Below are 23,881 nucleotides of genomic sequence, written 5' to 3' on the forward strand. Positions count from 1 at the left end.
TAAAGAGTGAAAACCAATATTTCTATGCATTTTTTATAACTTTGAAATTTATTTGAATATACACATTTGTTTGCGTATTACGTCCATACAAATGTTTAGGGTTCGGTTGGACGGAAGACCTTGCTGTTCCGCCTGTTTGTCAAGAACGGTTTGTGAGGGGCGGCAGCTTTTTCTCCACCACCGAGCAATCCATTCATTTTCGCTGACTGCTATATCGGCTGGAACGATGATCATGACCCGCGCGGCTACGCGAAATCTGTAACATCGACAGAGGCGATGATCACGAAATCCTACTCCCGGACTCGCCGCTACGATTTAGCGCCATGCTTTTGGTATCGCCTAAAACCGGAGCGTTGTACATCTTCCCACTCATCTCTGATGAAAATCAATTCAATGGCAATCTCCCTACTCTTTTCTGATTAATGAAACGTGAAGTAATTGTTAGTTTTTTCGATAAACCTTTTTCACCTGATCTATTTTGTTCTGCCGTTAAGATTATCATTTAGCTTAATCATGAGTGATAAGCGGCGTCACGGTCTCTCGGTAAGTGTATAAGGATACATGATTTCTGTACACTTTGCAATGGTACCAATTTGTTATTATTTATTTTATCTATATATGAAGTACCTTCTAAATATTTACCCCTTAACTTGAGTAGAGTTTCCATAAGAATCATGCTACATTGGGGTCACTGTGACCCCAAGTGGCCGTTAAAAGTTAATAAGTAGATTGTTATACATGTATACTGCAATCACTTTAAAAGGTTACAATAAATTTTGTTTTATTTACATTTATAACATGGCAAAGGTTTCTCGTTGCAATCTTGAAACATTTTGAAGAATGTTATTTTTAAATTAAATGAACTTGTAAAACATATTATTGTAGAAAGAAGAGATTGCAAAGCAGTTTATGCTACCAGAGAGAAAAAGCAAAATTGCTACACTTCTTAAACAAGATGGACAGGCATATTGTATATGTCGTAGTTCAGACAGCTCTCGGTTTATGATGTAAGTTGCACTGAAATGTACATATACTTTATAGTAATTGTTACTTAATTCAATATTGATTTTTATTCTGCAAATCTTTATAGAGGATGCGATGCATGTGAAGAATGGTATCATGGGGATTGTATAAATATTACTGAGAAGGATGCAAAGCATATAAAGCAGTTCTTTTGTGTTGTATGTATTAACTGAACTTGTATTCATATTATTAACATTAGGTTAATATAAATTATTACCTTTCAAAACAGCTATATTAAAATGAATTTATTAATCATTATTTTCATACAAAAAAGCGATGTCGTGAAGAAGATCCAACACTAGTCACACGTTATAAACCACGAAAATTGGATCCAGATGAAAGAAAATATAAAAAATACAAAGAAAAAGAGCGTGCTCATAGGTACGAGTACGACGCACCTTGGGATCCAACTGCTGTAAAAAAATCTTCAAAAAAATGTGGAGAATGTTCTGGTTGTCTTCGTTCGGATAATTGTGGCAAATGCGATGCCTGCAGGTAGAGTAAATATTTTTTAGTTAATCGCTCCTAACCATCCAAGATTATTTTACATTGTTTTCAGGCATCTTAAAAAATTTGGTCCCTCTGTAAGACTGAAACTTAAATGTGCCCTGAGAACGTGTCGTACAATAGGTGGTCCATTGAAAACTCCAAAAAATACAAACAAAGTTTCAAAACCTGGTAGAAAACGCAAAAGAGATTCGAGCAATGAAAGAAACGAACATCTTGAACCACCAAGACATTGTTATGGTCCAGCCTGCACGAAACAATCTCGTCTTGGAAGTAAATACTGTTCAGATGAGTGTGGAATGAAACTAGCTACCAACAGAATCTATCAAGTGTTACCACAGCGAATTCAAGAATGGTCCTTAACACCTTGTGTAGCAGAGCAGAACAACAGAAGAGCTTTGGAATCAGTAAGAAAGCAACAACACGATGTTAGAAGAATTCTCCAAGAACTGGATAAGCGACATATAGAATTAGATAAAATAGTAGAGCGCGCAAGACATGCTGTAATAGATCCTAAAGCAGAAATCGATGACAACGACGATACTGAAATGAGTATGTATTGCATAACATGTGGCCACGAAATACATTCTAGAACAGCTATTAAACACATGGAGAAATGTTTTAACAAGGTAAAAACCATTTGTTATAGTATTTCTTGCTAAAATATTTCATTAATCCTTTATAATAAAATTGTTTTTCTTTCAGTATGAATCTCAAGCGTCATTCGGCTCCATTTTTAAAACACGTATAGAAGGTCAAGTAATGTTTTGTGACTTCTATAATCCAGTTAATAAGACTTATTGCAAACGTTTACGTGTCTTGTGTCCTGAACACTGTAAGGATCCGAAAATTAGTGATACTGAAGTATGCGGCTGTCCACTGGTGACAAACGTCTTCGATATGACTGGCGAGTTTTGTCGAGTTCCAAAAAAAAGTTGCGTTAAGCACTATGTATGGGAGAAGCTACGACGAGCTGAAATTGATATGGAGAGGGTTAGGCAGTGGTTGAAAATTGATGAGCTTGTTGAACAGGAACGACAAATCAGATCTAATATGGCTACGCGAGCAGGTGTACTTGCATTAATGCTTCACTCAACCTATAATCATGAACTGATGGAACAAATGACACAAGAACAAAGTAGAGAACAAATTGAAGCAATGGAGGAAGAATTGCAGCGAAGATATTGTATGCAGCACAAAAAGGAAGAGGGAATTGACCAATAATGACTATAATCATTAATCATACATCTGAGATAAATGTTATTGAACTTTATTATGCATTCTTCTGTAGAAGATTTGCAAGGTGTACTTGTTACTGAGTTGCTATGATACACAGAAAAATTATCAATGGAAATGGTCATTGTATTTAAATATCGAGTAACTTTGTTGCCTATAATTATTTTATTGCAATTTTTGTACAGAAATAAATGAGACTGGAATGAGATTTGCGTTAAACTGAAACTACAATATATTTTGGTATTTTTTCTTTTTTCTATTTTTTTTTATTGAGAAAATATAATTCATATTCATTTAAAGTATGATTTTCATGAGCAGTAATTGTTAGCTACGAGAACTTCCGATTGGTCCTTTAAATTTATCATTTCGTCAACAGCCAATACCGTATCGAGTTTCATCATCTGTAGTTGCTTGTTCTGTTCATGTAAACCCCTCGTAAAGTGTTCTGTATTGCGGATCTAGAAGGCTCTGGCGTTGTTTCTCGAAACGGTGTGGCTCACGTTGGTTGATTTTTCTGAATTTTGTGAGAATTACGTGAAAAATGGCAGCGATTAGTCTATTAAATCCGAAAGCTGAATTCGCCAGAGCTGCACAAGCTCTGGCTGTCAATATCTCAGCAGCCAAAGGTATTCAAGATGTGATGAAGACAAATTTGGGCCCAAAAGGAACTATGAAAATGTAAGTGTACACATGGGTTCATACGATTTGCCGGTCGTCACGACATTTAATCATTGAACTTAAATGTTTGGATAGCACCAATTATTTATACGTTAATCATGTTAGATATTGGAGTTTTTTTAAATTCTATGTGGTAAAAAAGATTGTCAAAATGTAATGAAAAATGTGTCCTTATAAGGACATGTCATGTGCCGCCCATACACCTACGATGTTGGGCAGTCATGTGTATCCATTATTTAAAACATGATTACTCACTGTTACACAAGCGTATATAAATATGGAAAAATGTATCAAATAAAATAGAAATTGAATGTTGTGTTCTTTTATTTCATTAGGCTGGTTTCTGGAGCTGGTGATATTAAAATCACTAAAGATGGCAATGTACTCTTGCATGAGATGCAAATTCAACATCCAACTGCATCTCTTATTGCACGGGCATCTACTGCCCAAGATGATATGACTGGGGATGGTACAACTAGTACCGTTCTTGTCATTGGAGAGCTTTTGAAACAAGCTGACCTTTATATCTCAGAGGGACTTCATCCAAGAGTACTTACTGAGGGCTTTGATCTCGCAAGAGCCAAGACAATTGAAGTTTTAGATTCTTTGAAGATTCCCATTGAGCCAACTAAGGAGGGTCTTTTGGATGTTGCAAAAACATCTCTTCGAACTAAAGTGCATCCTAGTCTGGCTGATAAACTCACAGATGTCTGTGTAGAGGCAATTTTGACTATTAAGCAGGGTGATCAGCAGATCGATTTACACATGGTTGAGCTTATGGAAATGCAACACAGAACAGCAGCAGATACTAGTTTGATTCGTGGAATTGTTATGGATCATGGTTCCAGACATCCAGATATGCCGAAGAGGCTTGAAAATGCTTATATTCTAACCTGCAATGTCAGCTTAGAGTATGAAAAAAGTGAAGTACGTAATAGCGATAGTTTTTACATGTCATCACATTTCTTATTTTAAATGATTATTTTCTAAAACAAACAAAAGGTCTTATGATAAAAATATAAAATCTATACTATTTCAGGTAAATAGTGGATTCTTTTACAAGACTGCAGAAGAGCGCGAGAAGCTTGTTGCTGCTGAACGTGAATTCATTGACAATCGTGTGAAGAAAATCATCGAATTGAAAAAGAAACTATGCGACGGAACGGACAAGTCATTTGTCGTCATAAATCAGAAGGGCATTGACCCACCATCCCTAGATATGCTTGCTAAGGAAAATATAATGGGTTTGCGTCGTGCCAAACGACGAAATATGGAACGTTTAGCACTTGCTTGTGGTGGTGTTGCCATGAATTCAGTAGACGATTTACAAGAGGAACATCTTGGATGGGCTGGACTCGTATACGAACATGTATTGGTAAGTAATTTTCCAGATCTATGATCGAATATTGAATCCAAATTAAAAATTCATCCCTTTCAAGGAATTTGTATAAGAATCTGCATTGGCTGTCATTAAAAATTAAGAAGTAATGACACTATTTCAATTTTCTTACAGGGAGAGACCAAATACACTTTTGTAGAAGATTGTAAGAAACCAAACTCTGTAACCATTCTTCTAAAGGTAAACATTTTGTACATCAATGCGATCAAATATTTACTGCTCAGGGAAATATAAATCATACAATTCTAATTGGTTTTTTTATTACTTTACAGGGACCCAATAAGTACACGTTGGTCCAGCTGAAGGATGCTGTACGAGATGGCTTGCGCGCTATCAAGAATGCCATTGATGATCGCGCCGTGGTTCCTGGTGCAGGTGCATTTGAGGTGGCAGCCAGTCAAGCATTGCAGCGTTTTAAGGAAGAAGTCAAAGGAAAACTGCGTCTCGGTGTGCAGGCTTATGCCGAAGCTCTACTTATCATTCCGAAGACACTTGGTAAGTAAAGCGAACTTGGCATATAATCAAAACTGTTTCTAATTTCCCGATTCTTTTATAGCGATAAACAGCGGGTTCGATTCTCAAGATACTATTGTCAAATTGTTCGAGGAAAGCACAGCTCTTGGTGAAGCTGTAGGATTGGACTTGTCATCCGGAGAAGCACTGAAACCTGCAGATGCCGGTATCTTTGATAATTACGTGGTGAAGAAACAGATAATTAATTCTTGGTAAGTGTCAATTACTTTGGATAAAATCCAAAAATTCAATCATTTTTCCTAAAATTAAATTATTTTTCTTTCAGTACCGTCATCGCTAGTAATTTACTTCTGGTGGATGAAATAATGAGGGCGGGTATGTCATCCCTTAAAGGTTAATGCACTTTTACAGGATGACCTGTTCCTCTTACTATGGAATTTATAACTTATAATTACTTTATGTAATGAGCCGTACATGCGCATTAACACACAACTTTTCTTATTCATTCTTCAAGTTCCCTGCGTAATTATCTTAATTCGTAATTTCATGTGCTTTGAATTAATAAAGAAATATTTCTTACATTTTTGTGCTCTTTTGTAATATCCCTTCCTTACATACAATATTTAGCATCTCTCGTCGCAAGGGGTAGTGGTGATTAAAGAGAATGCATAATATTCATTTATTTTTATTATTAACTTTTATTTATCTAAAAAAATGGAGCAAACTGAGGTAAGGAAAGCAAAGGTCATATTTAAACAGGAAAAAGTTATATAAAAGTAGGATGGCACGAATGAATAATTTATTATAAGCGGTGGAACAAATAGCAGAGGATTAAAATTCAAAGGATTGAGAATTCCAATAAATAGCACTGTATTCTTTCACATAATTACGAATTCTGTATCACGATGTGCGATATTCTCTGTGTATAATTATATGTAGAAACGTAACGACGAAGATGCTGTTAAACGTACCAAATCGATATTCTTTATGAACTGTCTATGATTCACTAATGTGAAATTATAATTGATCAGTTGCAAACATGTAACTATGCATTATTATACGTGCCAAGTGTAACAATGATTGATAATATAATAAAAGAGTAAATAATATCAATTAATCTTCCTTGCATTAAAACTTACCAACAGACATTAAACTTCACCTCTCGTTACTTTAATATACCCCTCATAATGTATACCCATGCCAGAATAATATCAGTAAAGCCAAAAAAAAAACATCACCGCTTTGTTAGTCAGATAAATTTCAACAGATCAAGATCCCCCTAGGTAAATCCAATTAGAAGCACATAAAAGATATCATATCCATTGCCACCCATGCCATGGATTTCTAGCGTCGTAGGGTTTCAATACATTGTTAGCTATGTCAGTAGGGAGAAGTCAATCAGTGCATTTAATAGATGACATAAAAATAGCTAAATGTACAACTTGTCAGAAAATTTGCAGGAAGACATTCAAAGATGCGCTACAAGGTCTAATGTACGTAAAACTGTACGTGTTCAAGCCAAAGACCTGCCACCAGTGCAAGAGTTTAATTGCCAATAAAGTTAAAAAAACCGTTTAAATGCATAATGACAAACTTAAAAGCAAAGCATGCAGAATAATCTATGTAATGTACCTTTGAATGTATAAGAACCTGTGTTGAAATACCTTTTGGTACAAGATGCAAGCAATCCGAGTTCTCTTATTTTGTTCAGAGTCATGATGAGAAAGGAAATTATCCAATAGACACCATTATATTCCTGTATCGATCCTGAATCTGTTCGTCCTAATTGTAAGCGAAGACACCGATTCCGGAAATCCATATGCGACGACCTAGTGAAGTCATTTTTTTGTTCCATGAACCCTATGTATGTGAGACAGCAGAAATCCATCCGAATCCGAATCCATCCAAATGTCCATCGAAACAGATATATTTATAGCATTCCGTCCGTGCGACTTGTATCCATCTCGACCAAATCCCCAAATGAAATGATCCAGTAAATTTATCCAGATCCAAGAATCCTCCACGTGCGCGTATTAATAAATCCCGCGAGGCATCCGAATCCCAAATAAATTCTGTCACACGTTCGTTTACTGTTTTTTTTTCCTCTCCGTTGCTTCCCACAGAGAAAGAGAGAAAGTAGTAGGAACGTACATAGAGAAATTAAGACAGTCCGTTCTTTTTTTTCGCAGTATATGAAATTCGTCAAACAGTGATTTCATCTCGTATAAAATCCTCTTGTGTCCGCCGCCGCGTCAATCCTTCATTTAATGGCATCCAGCGAGATCGCTCTCATTAATTAAATTGGAATTACGATGCACCGCTTATTTAATACACCGATTTAATTACACTCAACGCACGATTAAACTAATACGAATTTATTAAGAAACGCGTAAATGGTTCTCGACTGATTCTCTTCGTACTGCACTTTTTTTTTATTAACAGGACCACTCATTAATAAAGTTTCGATGAGTTCTTCTCATTGTTCCTGTTGATCGGGTATGATTATAAATGCGCCAACTAATCACGTGAACTGTTGTTAATGTATTACAATAAAAAGTAAAAGAGAGAGAAAGAGGAAAATGTCCTTTGAACGATACATAGAAGGTTAGAGAGAAAGAAAAAGAGAGAGAAAGAGAGAGAGAGAGAGAGAGACACGGTGGAATATTCAAAAATCGCGAGAGCCAATGTTTCACTGAAGCGCGACGACGGCGACGAGGAGGACGATGACGAGGATGAGGACGACGTCCGTAGGAGTCGAGAAACATTCTCTGTCGTTAAGTTTGTTTACATTTTTTTTTTTTATATTATTCGTGAAGAGGAGGAGTGTGTAACTCGACTAGAGATAGAGAATGGTAAACGCTTCGATTATCCAGGAAGGCGTGCGTGAAATGGACTTTGCCGTACGTGTCCCGATGAAAATCCAGCTAATCGAGAATCCTTTGAATGGAATGCGTCTCCTCTTTGAAGGATCCCGGTTTTCCTGAATTTCCTCTTCGACGTATCCTGAACAGTCCGATTACTTCCACTGCGCCACTCGATTTATCATTTTTTTTTTTCTATATCCTCTTTTACAATTTTTATTGCTCCATACAAAATCCATCCAATAATGCATTCCATCTCATCCCATCATCAAGCACGAACCGTGTATTATATCCATCCAAGAAGTAAGATCGTGTGGGTTTCAGTTTTTCATTCATTGTGTTACAATCCAATCCAATATACAAAAGAAGAAAAAATACATTAGTTCCTTAATACAATATTCGTTAGAGTTAAGGTTTCTTTTTTCTTTCTTTACTTTTCATTCAAATGTTCTCATCGTAAACGCATTGCCTGCGATCTCGCCAATGCATACAGTAAGCGGACTGAATAGAACTTGAAGGCGAGAAGATTAGAAAAGATACGTAGAGAAATTTCCAGTAAGCGACACTGTAGTTTGTAGCCAACAAAACCCGTCGTTATTCACATTTATTAATATTGATATCGCAGGCCGAATTTACGACGAGAAAATTTATAATTGTCGTAGAATAAAAATATGTTTTTAATCGTTCCTTCACTTTTACCCCAACCTTTTGTTTTTTTCCAATATAAATCCCAATGAGGATTAATTATTTGCCATTTTAGTTGTATCAGACACGCGGAAACCTGCTCTTTTTTTCAATGCATCCGACAAGAAATAATAACGCTCTCATACCCGTTGCTTCAGAAATTTTCTTGATTCTTTTTTTTCAGGTTTTTTCTTTTTTTTTCGACAGTTTCCTCGGGCACAAATCCCAGGGAGTGACGAAAATTTTGTTAAAAAGAGTCAACGAGGAAACGAGTTCGTGTTAATCGACTCATGTGGTTGCACTATTATTTTTAATTTTTTTGTTTTCAAAATTTATTTAATCCTCCTTGATGTTGACGCTCATCGAATCCGGTTGCTAGGCAAATGTGACATACGGAAGATGCGCGTTATATCTGATTAAAGGGAGACACGTAAATCACACTTCGTTGGAACCAAATGAACATGCTTGTCGTTTTCGTTTATTAAATATTAATATCAATTAATAAATTTAAAGCGTTTTGCGAAATCATTCACGTTCAGAAAATGAGATGTCACTGCAAGATATTTTGTACGAATGGGGATCGTGCATGGGTTAAATTCTTATTCAAATCGTTTGCTAAGAATTACTTTGATTTCTAGTCATCAAGACACAAACGCAGTATCGCACGTTAATTTATATTCTAATTGATTAAAGAGAGATGCACATTAATTTGATAAAATTCATTAATTACTAACAATGGGGGGCTTTCGTCAGATTGTCACATTTTCGGAAGGACTGTCCCACAATGATTCTTTTTTCAGAAAAATTTGCAAATGAAAAAAGTTTTTATTTTTTATATAATTTAAAAAAATGAAAAAATATGCTATATATCTTTGGTGTTCATTTTGTAGCTCTGGTGATGATTGATGTTATACAAGAGAAGAGAGTAACGAGATGAAATAGAAGATATGAATATCAGTTTTGAGTGAACTATCAACAATGGTGATGCAACGCGTGGCTTAAACAAACAAAAAGAAACGGAAAATTGAACGGTCCACGCAGAGCTCACCGCAAACGATTACGACGTTTGTTATCTCACGACGAGAAGTTGGTTAAATTAATTGACGCATGAAATTCAGCAAAATAGATGACAAGTGTGTTAAAAATATCAAAAATGTTTGAGGATTACTGGAAAATCATGTTTAACGTTAATGCATTTTTAATGCGTTAAGATTGTTGTCAGGTGAAAAATCTTGTTAATCTTTCAAAAGGGTGGACACTTAAACATTTTTGTTTTACTATATACGCCATTGATTATTTACCACATTGCGTCTCAAGTACAGAGATTCGAATGGCTTGCTTGGCAGTTAAATGAGAACATAATATTCATAAAAGGTAAATTTCGCGATATTTGCGTCTCAAGTAGTCATGCAAGATCCCCATTTAATGTTATACAAAAGTCCTCGCACATTTTACACGTAAAATATGATGTTGAAGAATGAATCGCGCGAAACTAAAGGAATGTCTCTTCGAAAATAATAATAAATCGTTATAGTTCTATAGGTTAAACAATTATACTTTGTCGATATCCAATGCGAGTGATGCGAATGGCGATTTCTTTTCAATTTATCGAATGGTAAATTGTCAATAGAATTAAGATGCACTCATGTTTATATGCTGTTCTTTGCTTTTTCTCTCTTAGTGGCAACGGTTCATTAGTTTGGAAATATAAACATCGTTAGAGTCCGATTAATCGAAGGATTTCGTTATTGCTGGTTTGATTAGAAGCAATCAAAAAGTTCATATGTAACAATTCGTATTTAAACTTTGAGAAGTAATACAGCTTCGTCCTGGAATGGACTAGCAATTATTTGTAGTTATTGTATTTGTACAATTCATATACGGATCTCCCAAGTATTTCGTTTTTGTCTTGTTGTAGTTTCTTCCATCATGCTACCGATAACGTAATTCTCGTTTGATCGCGTAGATGACAAAAAACGAGACAATTAGTAAAATCAACGCTGCGAGGTATGATTGGACTGGAAGAATTCCTAATTTTCTGTTTTCGTTTTGTACCCTCACTCTCTTGTTCGATTTATCGTTCGTGTACAATCTTCCATTTTTGTTTTGTGTATCTGTAGTCTTCGTTATTGTTGTTATTTTGGTAATGCTCAAATCAGCAATAATGAAATGTGGCAAGGCGAATGTGAGTAAACCTTTTGCTGATATTATCATGTAGAGCATATACGTACACACTAGTCGTAAGAACGAGATCTGGAACGAGAACGGGATCGGGACCGCGAATAGTTGCGCCGTAGTGGCGAATAAGTAGGAGAACCCCGACGTCGTGGACTGTAGCTCCTGGAACGGCTTCGTCCTCTTTCACGATCCTTGCTACGGCCTCTTTCACCACTGGTGTGATCCTCTTTAACACGAATGTAGGCCACTTCCCCCTGGGAACACACAGTACAAGAACCTCTTGATAGTAAATAGATACTTTTTTTTTGTGCCGGTATTATATCATTCATTTTGTACAAAGAGACAAAGGGAAGAGAAACATATTTATGTATATTATTAAATAATATCACTTATGATGTTTTTTTTTTATTTTCAAATATTCCTCCATGCTCTTGCTTGTATAAATCCACTTCACACATTCGATATGATACTAATTAAGGCAATTACAATAAGAAAATTAATCAATGGAGTTAATATATGTGGCAAGGCTAAGATAGGTAAAGAAATGTAGAGAAGAAACAATGATGTCACATAAATAAAACTTGGATGTTACATACAGCGTATTTTACTTAGGAAAATTATTTGGCAATAGTCCCCCAGATAAGAAGTTATCAAAGTCTAAACAGGCTACATACATATTTATATCAGTGTTAAAATTATGAATTCGTATGTAAGTGTTACACACACAAGTTGCTCACAACTAGGAAATATTGAAGATTTATACACAAAATTAAGCATAGCCCAATAGATCAAAGTCAAATATTTACAATAATATCGTTAGTTCCTAATTTCATGCACAACTTATCACTGATAGCAATTCTAATAATTAACGACGAGTTCGATTAATGCACAATGATTATATGAGACTTACCTCATGTGACCTAAATCGGGAATCATCCAATTTCATGACGGCATACTTCATGTCTTCGTAGCGTAGAAACTCAACTACGCCGGTGCCGTCTTTGTAAACATCTGCAAAGCATACGTCTCCAGCTTCTCTCATGTGATCCTTCAGATCTTGCCAACTACCAGATGGTGGTAACCCTGTTACAAGGACCCTGTACTGAGAGCGTCTTGCAGGTGGTCCACGACCTCGAGAGTTACTCATTTCGCCACGACCTCCTCGACCACTGTCACCTGCTCCACGACCTCCACGGAAATTGTTACTGGGTCCACCACCTCTGGGGAATTCGACACGTAGTCTATAACCATCATAGTCGTATCCATCTCTAGCATGTACAGCATCTTCTGCATCTCTGAAACCAAAATGGAATGATGGATTATATAAAATATTTTCCTATATTACATAAGAAATATTAGTTATGATTAATTGTATATAACTCTTCACATTTATTTCTTATGTATGTATATATTCACTGGTCGTTTGTTAAAATAATTTATTATTGCACTGATAATCTTACCTCACATTTCACTTATATTATCATAAAGCGAGATAAGTTGACTTGTACTTTGGTATTTCATATATATCAAAGTCTTGAACAAATATATTGAGCACTTGTGTATTCTGAACTTGTATGCATATTGAGCAATTCTAATCCAATATGATAGCAATTACGAAAAGGAAAAAAATAAATTTCATTTATATACAAGCCATAAAACTGAAATGACAAAGGTTGTCATATATAACATAATAAATGCTTATGTAATTTAACAAGGACATCTAAAAGAATATAACCTACATGTAAGTATTAATCAAGTACAACATGAACATTCTTCAAATTCTTCAATGTAATGTTGAGCACAATTTAATTTTTTTAGTGTATACAATGACTATAAACACAATAATGTTACAAAATGAAAGCAACAGAGGAATAAATAAACTTAATAATAATTGCAATGTTTGAGTTTTCGACTTTTTCAACGTCTAAATATAGGTTTTCAAAAACTTTGACAATTTAATAAAATAATTACATCTAGAATAATGGAGTTCACAAGCTGTAAAATAACCTATATAAGTAAAGAATCACGCGACTAAATGGATGATGAGTTTTAATTAGAATTTACTAAACACAGTAAAATACACATGAATGGGATTAAAAGGATTTATGGATGATTTCTAACAAACTATACGCATCAAATTTACCTTGGGTCGTCGAACTCAACGAAGGCGAATGGCGGTCCTCTCCGGTTTTTCAAGTCAACAAAAGTAACTTTACCAAATTTATAAAAAAGATCCTGAATATCCTTTGTCCTTATATCCGGCGGTAGATTGCCGACATAAATTCTGCATTCATTTCTTCCACCGTGAGACATTTTAATACTTCAAACACAATGTGAATACGTACATCAAGACGCAAAAATACGCTATAAACTCCGCGTTACTGCTTTTCTCCTTCACTGACGAAACAAATAAGATGGCGATACCGGTTACGGGTTGGCTTATATCACGGATACCAACAATAAAATTCAAACTTGAAAATAATGTTTCGATTCAAAGCACAAATAATTTACAGAATGACGATTTTATTCCGACTGGATTGCAATTAAATCAGATCTGTATTTATTGTAAATATGAAGATAACCTCAATTTTAATATTTTTGTCTTACTAGGTCTGTTCGTTTATTCGTTTTTCAAAATTCTAATTGCTTTAGAACATTATGATTTGGGGGTCGATTGTGTAACTCAAGCGTAGTGAAAATACGAAAAGTGAATAGCTGCTAGCTAATCGCGTGTTAGGATCAAACGAAGTCATGCACAATGAATTGGCTATAGCTATTCACTTTCAACATTTTCACTACATTTGAGTTACACAATCGACCCCCTGTCTACCGTGTAGGTTTTAAGTCGTATTGAACCAATTGCGTTGATCTATTTGTTATAACTCATAAACAGATAGAAGCTCGATACCATGTGTTCATTTTTGTGAACTACAAGAATTGTATGAATCTGATATACGATTGACTAACAGCTTTGAATTTTCGTATTTCACAAAACATAAAAATGAATAATATACCAGAGCTTGATAGCTATGGTTGTCAGGGGTACGTTCAGAAACCTCTCTAAAATCAACTCTAGTATTATTCTATCTTCTTCATAATAACGATAATAAAAAGAGACGCAATAGGCCTAAATTACCCTGAGTAACATTTCTGAACGTGGCTACTGTCGTGTGTGTCGGAAAACTTAGGGAAGTTAGATTTTTCTTTGGTCAGATATGTATTCCAATTTTTCCTACTAGTTCAATTCAACTATAAACGCTTCTAACAATATAGTCCACCCCTTAAATTTTGTTGTTCCAAATTCACTGCGATTACTACAAGTTTGATTATAAGTATCAGCATATTCCTTTTTATTTGCATGCATATAAAAAAGAGATAAAGCTATGCGCGAGTACGGATATTGAATTTCGAATGTACTCTTCATCTGGACCGTATTCCTATGCATTCTGAGCACTGTAGGTGTATTCGAAAATGAGCCGAGAGCGCCGCGAGCATGATGTGTTTCAATCAAATGCATGCAATAAACAGATAAGTAACGATACACTCTGCGCTCTTGGTTCATTTTCGAACACACCTATAGTGCTGCGCAGCGCGTAAGAAAGCTTGCACGAACGGATCTAATAGATCTATTCCAGTCTGTTCTGGTTATGTATCCTTTCTACCACTTTGCAAAAAGTGTAGGAAGTTTAGGGCCGGTTCCACAAACACGATTTATTGTTTAAAGTCGGTTTATCTCCGCTATGAGCCAATCAGAAATTTGTATTTTGAAGATAAAAGAAGTTTAAACGATAAACCGTGTTTGTGGAACCGGCCCTTAGTAGTCCATGCCATGACTACGTTTACACGACAGTATTAAACCGGTTTAGTTAATACTAATGTTGATTGTCGGTAATCAGAAATATGGTTGCAGAAATCGATCCAGTTGGAAAAACTCAGAATCTCAATTTTATTGCGTTTTACTTTTACAAGGAAACCAATGTCTGCCTGTCGGCCGTCAAAAGACTCTCCTAACTACCCACTACCAACCTATGTAAACTATATTCCCTAGATGGGTACCGCATAGGGAAAAACAAGCTACCGAATATATCCACTAGGTTCGCTGTTGAACTCCAGCTTGGTTCTAAACAACTGATTTAAAGGAATTGACAAATCTCAAATATTTCTTACAAGTGGAAATGTCCATTGTCTATTCTTTTAGATCAGTATTAAACGTAGTCATCGTGTGTAATAAATTTGAAACAGAACGTCGTATGCTTTCTAGGGATTTTATTGTTTGGAGCTATAAAAAGATTACATTTTACCTCTGAACTGTTTCAATGTCAACGGTTTTTTGTATTTTAGTTATACCTGAACGTATCTGAGTACCGCTCCTATTTATTGATTGCGCTCTTTGAGAAATTCTACGAGACGTATTCCACAGAATAGTGACAAGAATCATAAAATATGTAAGTATAATGTAACGAAGGCTTCGTGAATGTATTTTCATTGGCCAATATCTTTATTAAAAAATATTTTACAATTTCATTGCAAAAACAAAATAACAATAGCCTCATCATATAAATATGTTAATCCCTTACCTAGTGGTAAAAATATAATACGAATCAAGGCGTTTTTAATGTGTTTGGATTTTACGTGCATGAGTTGCTATTGTTCAGGGTTTGTATATGTGTGTGTATGTGTACATTGTTGTATTTATAAGTGCAATTATGATAATCCAAGATCTATCTTATTATCCTAACTCTGCCAGTACGGAATCCAAATCCTCCTGTAGGGTAATACTCTCTTCTCGTTGCTTTGCTAAGTCATCTTTGAGGCGATCCACCTGTGCTTTCAATAAATAATTACCCTTTTTCAACGCTGCAAGTCTACCCTCGTGCCTCTTTACTCGTATCTGAAATTCAAAAACATATTTTATAGATAATTGTAGGTCCATAGCTTGCATCATTGGTTATCCATGTAAAAGCAAGTGAAATTTACCTGTAAATCATTCTTGCGCTTTTCTGCGGAATCATCCTCGTCGTCAGTTTCAGATTCTTCTTCATCTTCAGATTCCTCTGATTCTGATTCATCTTCTGATTCAGTCTCTTCTTCCTCCTCCTCTTCCTCCTCTTCTTCTTCCTCATCCTCAGCATCTCCCATCAGTTTAGCCATCTTGTCAACTTCTTTTTGTAAGTGCTTGAATTTCTTTTTTTCATCCCGAAGCATTTTCTGCTGTTGTTTTATTTGGTCTTTCAGGGCGTGTCTCTCCTTTCTGGCATTGATGGCCTTGTCCCTGGATGCATCATGATTTATGAAATATTTTATTTCATGAGAATGAAACAGAAGGAGGTTCCACTACAGAATTCTAAATTCAAAAATAAAAGCAACTCACTTGAAACTCTTGATTTTCGTGTTGAGTAACTTCAATTCTCTCTGTAACCGCTTCTCAGCAGCCATATTGGGATCGTCTTCTTCCTCTTCTTCAGAGCTTTCCTCTTCTTCTTCTTCTTCGCTCTCGTATTCAGGTTTATCGACGCTCTTTTGAGATGCCACCCTGGCTACGTCCTTTGCGCTTGGACATCCAGCGAGAGCCATTCCTGAAACATCGTACCACGCCACGTCTACGCTATCTACTGCTAACTCTATTATGGGTTCTACTTCTGACTCTACCCCTAACTCTATACACGGGTAAAATAAAGTGGCATTAGTAAAAGCAGCGTGATAAGTATGATTCTTGAGAAATACTGATATTTATAGAGCGAATAAAATATTAGTTGATTAATTTTCAACATGTTCTTTATAATATATCAGCCTTTCTCAGAGAATTCTCATATTCCAATACTATACTTGTACGAAGATGTTAACAGCATTGATTAGCGTTGTAAAAACTGATCTGTCTACCACATATTAGTAGTATTAATGTAAAAATATACAAGAAACGTTGAACATCCTGAGGATAACAACCAATTCTTATTCAACAACAAATAAGACCATAGCTTTATAATATTCTTACCAGCTTTCATGCGCCTTTCTAAAGCAGCATACATGCGCTTCATCTCTTCCAGTTCGTTCTTAGCCTTGTCGCGTTCCTCGGCAGCCGTAGCGTAATTCTTCTCAAGTCTCTCTGCATCCTGTCTAGCCTGTTTAGCCTCGTTTCTCAAGGACTCGGCCAATTTTTCGTCCTGTTTTTTGTACTCCTGTACACTCTTTTGAGCTTTTTCGCGCTCGAGTTCAACTTCCAGATTGAGAAGTCTCGCCTAATAAAATAGAAATGTTTTAATATAAGTTTACGTTTAACTTAGACCTTGATGCTTAGCCAGGAAAAAATAAACAATTTTTACTTAACCCACCTGTAGCCTCTTATTTTCTCTCTCAAGAGCTTCCTTGTTCCTAAGTTCCAAAGCGAGCATTTGCTTAGTACTCTGAAGGTCGTCTCGGACGGCATCAATGTCATCCATCTCGTCAGGTACAGTTTCTTCGACGGGCGCCTCTTCTGCTTTTTGTATTTGTTCCTCTATCGTGAGTTGCCTGCGGAACTTCCTGAGACCCTGAAGCATCGGTTTGGATCGATCATTTGTCTTGACGCTCTTAAGCTTAACGCCTTCCTGAATTTGCTGGAGTAATTTATTGTACGTATTCGATTTTTCGGACTCAAATACAAAGTGAGCATCCCCTAAAAGTGGAAATCCATTTGTAATCGTTAGATCTCCAGCGTTCATCTGTCTCGGAGTAAAGTTTTGTATGAGGAATGATAAAAATTTTAGATCCTTCCCTACCTGCTGGATCAGCTGTGACTTTATTGACCCTCTCAATTAAGGGTGCACTTCTATCATTACATCTGACATGCTTCAGCTTTCTTCCCCCTTCGACCTCCTTCATCATACTAGCCCAATCAGGACGCTTCCTGGGTCTGGACTTCAGCATCTCCAATGTCATCTGCTGTTTTTCACTAAGAGGAGGTAAATCCTTTATGATGTTCCTTGAAGGAGGTGGAGGTGGTGGCCTTGGTGGTGGTGGAGGAGGAATAGCCGCTCTGGAGGAACTTTTCGAAAGAGTTGGTGCACCTGAAGAAAAAAAAACACAAGGTCACAATTCATTTGCAGCTCACAAAAAAAAAGTCAAATCTTACATCTTACCCGTAGTGCTTTCACTTTTTGACAAGGGCACGACGTCGCTCCTTGATCTAGACTTCTCCACCCGAACTTGTCGCTCCAGCTGTGGCCTAGAGGATTCGTGGCGTCCATTTTCACGGGTCCTCGACAAACTCGTTGGCTGTGTATTACTCTTCGGCTCGGAGGATCTCTCGCTGTTCGGTTGCGAGGGTATTATTGTTATTTTACTTTGCTTGCGAACTGGCGCCTCCGCAGGCGCCGCCTCCACCGGCTTTGGCACACTCTGCAACAGTGCACAAGAACATTTACCTTAGTAGCACTATTATTAGGCATACCTGTATAACACAACGTGCGTATACACAGTAAATTCTATTAAAATTCACGCACCATTGAGAATCACTATGCTTAGCCAAAATACAACCCTACTCTTAAATTGTCTGCGACGATCTGCACTGGTATCATGAATTTTGAAGCACAAAAATAGAAAAAATGAACTTATATATATATACACACTATTTAGAGTAATTTAGTCGATGAGAATTTTCAAAGTGTTTATACAATTTCTTTCTTAACAATAATCACGCCTGTCGAAAACCAGTTCGTAACGAGGATGATGGCTGAGTGAGTGGCAGCTCGCGCGACTAACGAGAGACACAGGAGAGAAACGGAGAGAGTGGATGAAGAGGAAGAAGAATAAGTGTCTCGGTGAAAAGTATCCCAAAAAAAATATAATAGCATCTCTCTCACTCTCTTCTTTTAGAGAGGGAGTCGTGGCCGAGGACGCTTGGCAAGTCACACGGCTCGTTTGGATGTCTTTAAATAATCTTTGACGATCTCGACGCACCTTTATCATCGTTCTCATTATGGACGTCAATGCGTTTGTGTTTTTCTACGATGGAAAGTTGAACGAAAGCGTTTCTGAATATGTATTTTAATCGTTGGTAACGATTGTCATATTTTACTAGAACTGACTGAGCATCCTGCATGGCAGTCGTATATGCATACGGCATATAACGGTAGACAGTTACGAAATCATTCTGCGACTATCAATAGATTCCTGATCGAACAGTGTTTTTTGGAACTATCGGGAAAACAGGCGGATTTCCGTGCATCAATATACATAGATTCGTTTGCCAAGTGTCATGACACCCACGTGTACTATGTATATCTGTACTGCTACGTAAAGCATGTATGTATGTACATGCTACTTGCGTCGTAGGTACGAGAACGCACATGCGTGCTGCTAATAAACTGAACGGAAGACGCAGCTGGCTTTCGGTAGACATTTGAAATAGACGGGTGTCTTTAAATAATCGTGACCCAAAGGCTTATATACGGCACTCCATTACTTTGCACTATCCCTGCCCCCCTACGTTTGCTTTGATTTTTGATTTTCATGGCATTAGGTCATTTAGATTTTTTCGAAAATCCCGCTTTTTTATTTAAACGATGTAAGCGTATGGCAACTGATTTTACTAGAGCGGTAGCGGAAAACTAGTACGGTCTAGTAGAAAATCTTATCTGATATCAATGTTATATACATATTTGAATATAGATTTTAGAATGTATGTACATGTGTTAGACATGGGGCCGTATGAACATTTTTCTCTCACTCGGAACTAATTTGTATTCGAACTCGAAGATCTCTGGTGCCACGAATTACATGGGTTATTGTAAAAAAAAAATGTTTAAAGAATATATTTAGATGGCTACGCTTCTCGCAATCTTTGTGGACGATCTATCCGGCTACGCGTGGCAGTGTGCCACACAGAAGAACCAAAAGATTCTACGGGTTTTCTTGCGGAATGTCGTAAACAAAAATAAACTTCCACCGAGCGAAGCGTACTTTGCGTTCCTCCAGTTGGCCGCTAACGAGACCTCGCTGACCCTGTACCTGCACCACGTGTTAATGCAATACGACCGTAATAGGAACAAGGCGCGACAATATATTAAATTGTTGAACCACGTGAGTTTACATTTGAGGGATGTAGACGAATAGATAATATATATATATATATATATATATATATATATATATATATATATATTATTATTATTAGAGATTTTTGAAAATCCAATAATCCATAGAGAGCAATGGGAATTTAATTATCAAAATGACACTGCGTAAGCAAGATAGTGCAAATGCAATTACCAATTATTATATGATGGTATTAAAATCTTATCAACCGGACACGATACCGAAAACAATGCCTGATGATAATATTACAAAATTTTGTATCCCTTTTCATAATATTTCTGTTGCCTTAATGCGGTAGCCACAATCATAGCAACATATACGATCGTTTAGTATCGAGTATACAAAATGGACGATTACGCAGTTCAATAAATTTATTTGTACCAACCTTGAGAGTGACTTGTGTAAATGCCGGCGGTTCATCGGTTTTCGGCTTGGGATCTCTTCTGGAATTGAGTGTCCAGGGCGCCGAAGGCATGGGCAGAGGGTTGGGACCATCCTTGACCCAGGGTGGTCTAAAGGTCGTTCTCTGGGGTGGCTGTTGCCCCCCTGCACCGGGCATGGTTCCTCTGTTCTATCTCCAAAAAGAATATCCGAAGAGAACGTGTGCTAGAGTGGTAGCAAGTAGAAAAGGAAAATTCTCAGGAGGAAATGTTCCTCAGATTAGATCAACGTCACACGACGTTCGTTAATCGCGACTCGGCACTCCAATCCGATGATCTTGTAGATGAAGAAGGTAATGCGCCACTGTCGGCCTCCTGGACGACGTGGAGGATGAGGGGATCAGTTGGGAGGATCGGGGATCGCGTGGGCGATCACGACCTACTTTCTTCAAACCGGACTGTGAGTTCTGCACCCTTGTTTTACTAAGATGTAAACCCTTGTGGGATCTAAGATCAGCTCCAATAACAGGTGGATCAACCACATGGATATTGTATCCTGGGTTATCAGGGTTATAAATTTTATTGGGATTGTTATTCTGCACTCGCGAATATATAACGATTCCACGACGTTTTCGAGACTCCGGGAAAGATTGAGACCTGGACCGACGATGGGGCCGTGACTGCCTCCACCCGATCTGCGTATTTTCGGGTTTGTGACGTCATCAGCCCCGAGCCTCAAAATAGAACGTCTTCTAGGACGTATCAGCATCTAGACGCTTTATTCTATAACGCATTCTTAGCCAACCGCTTTCCACTGTTTACGATGCACTTCTCCTGAAGGAGCTAGACACCTTCTCATCGCTGATCATTCATGATTAATGGGGTTTGATGATTTTTCGACTACTTCAGATTGTTGTGCCCTTCGGCATTGCTGATTTATACTCGCGATACAATATATTGATAGTCGATATGAAGAGTTAAGGATTTCGCCGTGGAGACTCTAGACTCGGCAATGTCGTAAAACCAAAAATAATTTTTATGCCAAGATATTCCGTTCGTCACGCGAATGTGAGGTTCTGTGAAATTTACAGTATTCTGTACGTTATGTCATTGGTAAAAAGTTTTTTTTTTTAAATGTCCTGCTTCTTTATCTTCTCGTTTTCAGGGTTGGCGGGTTTCGCGAGAAGGAGTATCAGCTGTCGGCGCAGAAGAAGAATGAGGCCGCTCAAAGGTTCGATTATTATCAACAGACGGCGAGATACTTTCAGAGGGAGGGTGCAATTGCACGACACTTGGACACCTGGAATTTCAGGAATCCCAACAAAGAGCACGAGGAGAAGGCTTGCAAGACTGAGGATTTGGATGCCAGGCAAGCGAAGCTTCAGCAGCTTCTGAGGAGCGACGACGAACTTTACCGCAAGGAACTGAATGAATTCGACTCCAAGAAGAAGGACAAAGAGGACCATCCGCCCTTGGAAGTCTTGAAGGAGAAACTCCAGGAGAAGCGTTCAGAACAGCAACTTTACTTTCCGCGTCACAATTATTGCGAGAATGGTAAGAATCATCGCACAACATTCAATGGCTGCCAGGAATTTAAAAGGTCAGTAGAATTTAAAAATCTTGATCATTCACCACATCCTTCCTCAGATCAACATCAGAGTGGCAAACCCTTGGAGGAAAAAGTCAGCAAGGCCGATTCTGATATAGCTTGGGAGAAGAGCCATGGTGCTTCCTGGAGATTTAAAGGGGCATGTCCTTTCAATTTGAGAACTGGAGATGAGCCTAAGGTACTGAGTGCTAAATACTCTGAAAGGAATTCTCACACGAGTCTTGGAGAAACCAACATGAGATCTGCCACTTATGCTCCTCATCGTGAACCTGTTCAGGATCATCATGATGATAAAGCTCGACCCTCTCGTGGATCATCAATATCTTACGATTCACCAAATGATTCGCATGCTCCACATTTTGGACTAAAAAATTCGAAGAATTATTGGGAACACGAGGATAATGCTTTGTCACCGGAAATTGTCTCAGAGAAAGATAATGTTGAAGATAATTCAGTAAAGTTTCATGAAAGAGATCAAGATAGGGCTGATGGGAATCAAAATAGTCCTACATTTGAGCGAACAACATCAATGAAATTGGAATATGGAAAAACTGGAACCTGGCCTGTATCGTCACCCAGGGAAACAAGTCTTGTGAAGAAGCATCGTTACTTGGCTCATAATGAAATTAAACAGTTAATTGAAGAAATGGAAGAACGTGAAACAGCTGCATGTCGCACCCATAAATGGCAGGAAGCTTTAAGAATGCATGATATGCGAACCCGGCTGGAATTCCAACGTGAGCGCGAACTTTTTGACAATTTAAATCTGCATCTGGATGATAAATCCAGGCAATTAGGTCTGGCGAGCATTGAGAAACGAGCTTTGCGTTTAAAAGAACGAGAAAAAATCTGTGAAGATACGAGTATGTTCAGGTAAGCCATTGTAAATGCATTATCGATTCCATATTGCAGTAATAATTTTATTACTATGACGCAGAGGTTTCAGTACTATTGATACAGCATCACGCATCCCTTCTAGATTTAGTGATCGCGTAATATTCGCGAATAAATACTCAATGCCAATTTCGTTATTCAACACCGATGAATCATTCGTAATTTTTTATGCGAGTGTCGCGCGCCATCTCTTTTATGATTGCCAAGAAACTTGTGATATATTCTTAGCGGGTTTCTCAATGGAACATAAATAAATCAGTCGAATAACAATTGCCAATAATTTCTGTTTTATAATTAATCCATATTTGACTCTTTTTATTACTCTTTTAGCGAAGACGCCAAGCATCTGTGGAACAAGTGGAAGCACGAGGATGAAGACGATCTGGCAAATTGGAAGGAGTGTGCTGCCAGGGATATACTCTTGCAGGATTTGGAGGACGAGTGGAAGATTTTTTCTCTCAAGGATAAAGAGAAGGCCGTCTCCGATCAGAATAATGCCCTCAGGTCATCATTACAAGAGGAGCTCGAATTATCTGCTTCTATGAGCTCTGTTCATCACAGTGAAGCCTATGCACGCCATCACGAATAATCTTGTCACAATATATATTTGGCAAATCAGCTTATCTTTATACTTTATAATATTCTAACGACGTTAAAATGAAAGTACATTTCATCGCTATCCCTTACGCAACATAGAAAGGATATATAGAGTTCTTTTTGTATGTTTAATAAAATAGAAAGCTTTAGTCATTTTTTAAATATCGTTTAAAAAGAAAAAAATTGAACATTTCACAGTATTTTATAATTTTTATTATTAACGAATGTTGATATTAGAATGCGCACTGATAAAAAAAAACTGCTAAAGCTTTGCCAGATTTAACTATGTAAC

The 23,881-nt window shown here is 37.2% G+C and overlaps 5 protein-coding genes across 13 annotated transcripts; 3 read left to right on the forward strand and 2 right to left on the reverse strand.

Moving 5' to 3' along the window:
- Positions 1-345: 345 nt before the first annotated feature.
- LOC107266759 (CXXC-type zinc finger protein 1) lies at positions 346-2,974 on the forward strand. Of its 2 annotated transcripts, none has more exons than XM_015737577.2 (6): positions 346-543; positions 886-1,007; positions 1,091-1,181; positions 1,298-1,518; positions 1,583-2,159; positions 2,236-2,974. In XM_015737577.2, the coding sequence occupies exons 1-6, from the start codon at positions 514-516 to the stop codon at positions 2,752-2,754; spliced, it is 1,560 nt and encodes a 519-aa protein (XP_015593063.1). In that variant the 5' UTR covers positions 346-513; the 3' UTR covers positions 2,755-2,974. The 2 variants fall into 2 exon arrangements, with proteins under 2 accessions (XP_015593063.1, XP_015593064.1); XM_015737578.2 differs by lacking the exon at positions 346-543 and adding an exon at positions 632-763.
- Positions 2,975-3,218: 244 nt separating this feature from the next.
- Positions 3,219-5,778, forward strand: LOC107266758 (T-complex protein 1 subunit zeta). The gene is made up of 7 exons (XM_015737576.2): positions 3,219-3,444; positions 3,780-4,371; positions 4,484-4,819; positions 4,958-5,023; positions 5,116-5,338; positions 5,400-5,568; positions 5,643-5,778. Exons 1-7 carry the CDS (start codon positions 3,308-3,310, stop codon positions 5,713-5,715), a joined length of 1,596 nt encoding a protein of 531 aa, XP_015593062.1. The 5' UTR covers positions 3,219-3,307; the 3' UTR covers positions 5,716-5,778.
- A 316-nt stretch (positions 5,779-6,094) lies between these two features.
- Positions 6,095-13,462, reverse strand: LOC107266761 (serine/arginine-rich splicing factor 1B). Its single transcript, XM_015737580.2, has 3 exons — positions 13,184-13,462; positions 11,951-12,335; positions 6,095-11,294 (listed from the first exon to the last, which is right to left on the reverse strand). The coding sequence occupies exons 1-3, from the start codon at positions 13,351-13,353 to the stop codon at positions 11,097-11,099; spliced, it is 753 nt and encodes a 250-aa protein (XP_015593066.1). The 5' UTR covers positions 13,354-13,462; the 3' UTR covers positions 6,095-11,096.
- Positions 13,463-15,328: 1,866 nt separating this feature from the next.
- Positions 15,329-23,751, forward strand: LOC107266923. 4 transcript variants are annotated; one of them, XM_015737969.2, is made up of 5 exons: positions 15,329-15,485; positions 21,655-21,720; positions 21,802-22,043; positions 22,137-22,971; positions 23,323-23,751. In XM_015737969.2, coding segments are annotated over exons 1-5 (1,404 nt in total). In that variant the 5' UTR covers positions 15,329-15,483; the 3' UTR covers positions 23,582-23,751. The 4 variants fall into 4 exon arrangements, with proteins under 4 accessions (XP_015593455.1, XP_015593453.1, XP_015593454.1 ...); XM_015737968.2 differs by lacking the exon at positions 15,329-15,485 and adding an exon at positions 21,393-21,586; XM_015737967.2 differs by having other exon boundaries at positions 21,655-22,043.
- On the reverse strand, positions 15,706-21,095 carry LOC107266922 (DNA ligase 1). 5 transcript variants are annotated; one of them, XM_015737962.2, is made up of 8 exons: positions 20,495-21,095; positions 18,156-18,414; positions 17,796-18,083; positions 17,370-17,692; positions 17,033-17,276; positions 16,412-16,697; positions 16,018-16,312; positions 15,706-15,931 (listed from the first exon to the last, which is right to left on the reverse strand). In XM_015737962.2, exons 1-8 carry the CDS (start codon positions 20,666-20,668, stop codon positions 15,770-15,772), a joined length of 2,031 nt encoding a protein of 676 aa, XP_015593448.1. In that variant the 5' UTR covers positions 20,669-21,095; the 3' UTR covers positions 15,706-15,769. The 5 variants fall into 5 exon arrangements, with proteins under 5 accessions (XP_015593448.1, XP_024939568.1, XP_015593449.1 ...); XM_025083800.1 differs by having other exon boundaries at positions 16,412-16,649; positions 20,495-21,093; XM_015737963.2 differs by having other exon boundaries at positions 16,412-16,616; positions 20,495-20,864.
- Positions 23,752-23,881: the final 130 nt, after the last annotated feature.

The sequence above is a fragment of the Cephus cinctus genome, unplaced genomic scaffold (genome assembly GCF_000341935.2).
Source record: "Cephus cinctus unplaced genomic scaffold, Ccin1 Ccin1_scaffold0330, whole genome shotgun sequence".
NCBI classification, from domain to species: domain Eukaryota; kingdom Metazoa; phylum Arthropoda; class Insecta; order Hymenoptera; family Cephidae; genus Cephus; species Cephus cinctus.